Source organism: Capsicum annuum, chromosome 5, assembly GCF_002878395.1.
Source record: "Capsicum annuum cultivar UCD-10X-F1 chromosome 5, UCD10Xv1.1, whole genome shotgun sequence".
NCBI classification, from domain to species: domain Eukaryota; kingdom Viridiplantae; phylum Streptophyta; class Magnoliopsida; order Solanales; family Solanaceae; genus Capsicum; species Capsicum annuum.
This window is the reverse complement of record NC_061115.1, coordinates 185,796,560-185,801,717: the sequence shown is the minus strand read 5'-3', so window position 1 is coordinate 185,801,717 and position 5,158 is coordinate 185,796,560. Positions and strand designations below refer to the sequence as shown.

Sequence of the window (5,158 nt, the reverse complement as noted above, 5' to 3'; positions counted from 1 at the left end):
ATTTTAAATTTAAATATTAAAATAAGAATATATCTTTAATAAAATAAAATAATTATATAATATAAATAAAAGGTTAAATATTTGTGTCTGGCAATAATGATTGAGATGATTTGTAGTGATGAAAGCGGTGATAGTTCGTGCCGGTCATGACTAGTAATTGTAATGGTGATGATAGTTGCATTGTAATAATGTAGGTGGTTAGTATTGAAGAGCTTGACAAAATGATAGCGATTGATAGTGATGATGGTTGTAAATTATGTAATTGTAGAGTTGGTTTATGTTTGTAGTTGACAATACTGATGGCGGCTGCTGGAAAATGTGCGGTGATTAAGGATGATGTTAATAGTAGCGACAATACTAATTGTGATGGTACAAGGTGTAGTGTTGTTAATAGTGGTGGCAGTAGTGATGGTGACAATGGCAATATATATAATTATAATCATGTGCGGTGGATGGAATAGGAACAATAGTGGATATTAATCATGAGGTTTTATGTAGTAGCTGTGATTAGACACGATCGATGGTGGTGACCGGGGATTGTATAGAGAGTACTGGAAATAATTATCCACACACAAATACCTTCAAATGATGCTCAGACTTTGTTCAATAATCTTAATAACTAAGATCTATTTAAATCAAATAAATATTTAAATCTTAATAAACAAAGAAACTTATAAGAGGTCGTTTGAAAGTGTGTATAAGAATAATATTGAATAGATGTATTAGTAATGTAGGGATTAATAGGAATTAGTAGTGATGAACTTATTTCTTATCCGGTGTTTGATTTGATATATTAAGAATAACATGCATTGCTATATTTCTAAAAAGATATTGTGTGTTTACAAAAATATTCTCCACATCTATAACTTTGTTTATTTTCTTTGCAAAACTTTATTATTCATTCTTAAAAATGAAAAAGAAATTAATACTCTCGCTTAAATTATTTGAGGTAGCTGGTCATTTTTATAAATTGAAAATCTATGAAATTTAAAAATTGAAATATTATCAATAATTTTTTTTTTTTTTTTGAGATAGTATGTTTTTAAATTGCAAGTATTATTACATGGATTGCAGCAATCTTTTGAATTTCTGCTGGAATTACAGCTATTAATAAATGGAAAAAGGACACTGTATAGCAGTTTTTAAAATAAATATCTCAATTTTGAGATTTTGCCAAAAAATGGCCAGTCGATAAAGTATTTTCACTTTTTCGCCATTTTCTAATTTGGGTTATTTTGGCTCATGTAGTTCAGATACAGCCCATGCACAATACTGATATAGTCCATATACGATACTGATGCAATTTTCAACTTGGGTCATTCGGCCCTTTTAAAAATATTTAAATTTTTTTTGCTATAAATTTTCTAACTGAAAAATATTCTACTTTTTTTTATTATTTAGAAATAATAATTAAAAATAATTATATAAAAACGATATAATTGTTATATAGAATATATATATATATATATATATATGTATGTATATATATAGAGAGAAATTGTATAGCTCTATCAAATATGTATAAAATATATATAAAAAAAATATTTAAAAAAGTGTATAAAAATTAAATAATTGTTGTATAAAATGTGCAAAAAAAAAGGTACAATTATTGTATAAATTATGTATCGAAACTGTATAATTTTCATATAAAATATTTATATGTATAAGATATGTATAGAAACTGTATAGAAGGTGTGTAGAAACGATATATAACAAGCCAGCAAATTAAATGACTAGAAAGTGAAATTTAAATTTTATGACCATTTTCGTGGAAATAGTTTAATTTGAAGTGTCGTTTCTGCCATTTTCCCTTAATAAATTGCAGCAATTTAAAACTAAAGCAATGCAATATTGTCACTGGTTTTAAATCTTTTTGTATCCGTTTAACTTTTTGAAAAAGAAAAAAATTCAGAAATGTGTTTCGTTTAACTTTATATTTCTAGCTTATTGTATTTTGTTTAAATTTTGTTTTTCAAAAAGTTTTATAAATACAAAACAAATAAAAAATGCCTAAAAATCTAGATGGATTTAGAAAAGATTTAAACGGATTTGAGGGTTTTTGCCTTCACATACATTTATCTCATGGAATTAAAACTAAGTATTACTAATATCATGATTTTGAAGGTATTACTTATACATAGGCTTAAAATTCCTACTGAACAAAGTATTACATAACACCAAACATAATATATGTATTATTTATTCTAATGTATTATACCGAACAACCCCTTAATGACTAACTTTAACCATTTAACTTCAGATTTCCATTAAATATAAACAAATATTGTCTCCATTATTATACAACTCATACAAGTAGGTCACCAAAACAAACACTAAAACACTAGTACAAAATTAGGTCAAGAAATAGCAACAGAAAAATATGACAAGGTCAATCACTTAAACATACATTAGAATAGAATATACTATAGTATATCAAGTAAAATAAAAAAACAAAAAAGACGTTAACTTCAAGCCAAATTATTAGTCAACGTCGTCCATCAAATGTGACCGCTCTTAACTACCGAAAAGATCCACTAATTATTCTTTTTAAAAAAAACTAAAAATTACACAAATACACAACTTATGTTTTAATATTACAAAAAATCCTAACTCTCTAAACATATTACAAAAATCCCAATATATACACAGAATCTATATATATGTCGGCTATGTTATGTATATTAATAGAGAGAGAATAAAATAATTAAAAAAGTGAGAGAGTGTAATTAATTTCAAAAGGGTTGATGTTTATGTTATTTACCTTTATAGAATCTGCTTATTGAACAAATCATATATTAATCTCAATTAGTCAATACTTTAAGAATGCATATCATATACATATTGCACACATAACATACCCACACACCAATCATTCATATTTACAAACTCTCCTGGATATATAAACTTTTGACGAGGGTTATCAATCAACTCGATTTGATCTTTAAAACTCTCTTCTCATACTCCTCGTTCAAACACAACACACCTCTTATTCATATTTACTAAGTCTCCTTCAAAAATTCTCCACAATACTTAACTCATTCGTACATTTTAGTTTGTAGTCTTTATTGACTTGAAATACAAGCTTTATCAATCTACTCTTTTGATACTCCTCGTGTTCGAAATCTTCACAAAATCTTCATATTTACATACCCTCCTTCACAAAATCTTCATAAGGTCACAACTCGTTAGTTGTAATAGTTTGTAGTTTTTATTGGGCTTGACATACAAATTTTATACCAGTCAACTCGATCTGACCTTCAAATTTCTGTCTTAGCATACTCCTCGTTCTTCGTTCCAGGCGCACTACCAATGGATATATCATTGAAGATGAATAACTATAAGGTGGATATTCTTCCAATATTTATCCACAAAAAAGGTGGAAAAAACAATCTGAAAATCATGGCAACTATGCAAAGGGAGAAATTAGGCAATAAATTCTATGAAGTGCTTTCTCTACATTCAACAAATGTAGGGTTTGAAGAAATAAAAAAAGCTTATAGATGCAAAGCTCTTCAATATCATCCTGATATTTGTGATGATTCAAATAAAGAAGAACCAATAAGAAGATTTATTGAGTTGAGAAAGGCATATGAGACTCTTTCTGATCCAATTTCCCGTCAAATTTATGATTATGAGTTGAGCTTGATGGATTCTTTTGAGAGTGAATTGATGTGGAGAAAGTCTTAATGCAAATAGGAAGATGGTTTTCTCTAAGGATGTGTGGGAAAGACAACTTGATGGGTTGAGAAGAAGATCTTGTAATAGAATGCAGAAAAAGAAGCGTATGTTCAACTAAAAATCATGTTATGTGTTTGTGTGACACTTTCCTTATTAGTCTGTTACGAAATAAACGACTTATTTATATATTTGGAAACAACTCAAAGTTAAACTTCTCACTACTAAAAAAACAGGAAAAATCGACCGTCAATAACTGACCACTAGTGGTCGGTATTACCCAAAAATCGACCACAAAACCGACCAAACAATATGATCAGAAAACCAGTGGTAGCTTTTTTAAAAACCGACCACAAGTGGTCGGTATTTTTTTTAAAAAAAATATATTTTTAAAATTGATTATTATTTCATTAAGATAGGAAAAAATAATTTTTGGAAAAACATACCAACCACAAGTGGTCGATTTAGTAATAAATAAATTAATTAATTTAATAATAAACCGACCACATATGGTCGGTATATTAATAAATTAATTAATTTATTTATTACAAAACCGACCACTTGTGGTTAGTTTTTCCAAAAGAAAATTTTGAAAAAACGACCACTTGTGGTCGGTATTTATGTGAATTAAAAAAATTTCAGACCCAATTACAGCATGCAACAATGCAACATTGCAGTATCAAATCAAATACATACAACAGCAACAACAAAAAAAAATCAAATATAAAGACTTTGAAAAGAGAACAATACATACAAAGTGTCCAAGAAAACTGAGTATCAAAATACAACAACAATTTCAATCATAAAAATGTCTAAATTCAAAGTACAACACACATAAAAAAAACTAAACCTCATCATCTGATTCGTCTTCATCTTCGTCGTCCATATCCTCATCCGTGAAGAAATCATTCAGGGGGCTTAGACCCTTTGCAGCCTGAGTTGCATCACCAGGACATGGGGGAATAACCCCCACAGTCTGAATGAAAGTGCTCAATTGCTGCTACAAATTCTTGAATCGCGATGTTGTTGCCTTCGCCCTCTTCTTCTCCCTCTCATTCTGTGTAGCAAGTTGTTGAGTGAGTTGAGAAACTGTAGTTTGTAGTCTTTTAATTGTCTCACTATCAACTGAAGAGCTCGGGTATGCAGGGCTGGACGAATACCTAACATTATCGCTAAAATAGTCGTTGTGGTATCCGGCCAAATGGCGTCTATTTGCAGGACCCACAACTTTTGTCCATAACTCCACCTCGACATGTTTGGGAATTGGGTCACCCTGACTTTTAAGTGGCTGACTACTACGATACGCACCAACAAGGCGCATATATTTGTCCTATATTCAAAGTAAAGTTAATACTAAAAGTAAAAAAAAATTAAAGTAGTTATAACTGAATAATATCAACTTTGAGAAAAAAAAATCATAAATTCAGAATTTGTTTCTTACATGTTCAGCTTTTGCACGAGCTTCAACCCAGGCAGCTTCATC

General features: G+C 29.2%; 1 protein-coding gene across 1 annotated transcript; it reads left to right on the top strand.

The window, feature by feature from the left end:
- Positions 1–299: 299 nt before the first annotated feature.
- On the top strand, positions 300–3,687 carry LOC107872000 (chaperone protein dnaJ A6, chloroplastic-like). Its single transcript, XM_016718830.2, has 2 exons — positions 300–420; positions 3,299–3,687. The coding sequence occupies exons 1-2, from the start codon at positions 300–302 to the stop codon at positions 3,685–3,687; spliced, it is 510 nt and encodes a 169-aa protein (XP_016574316.2).
- The last annotated feature ends 1,471 nt before the right edge of the window (positions 3,688–5,158 follow it).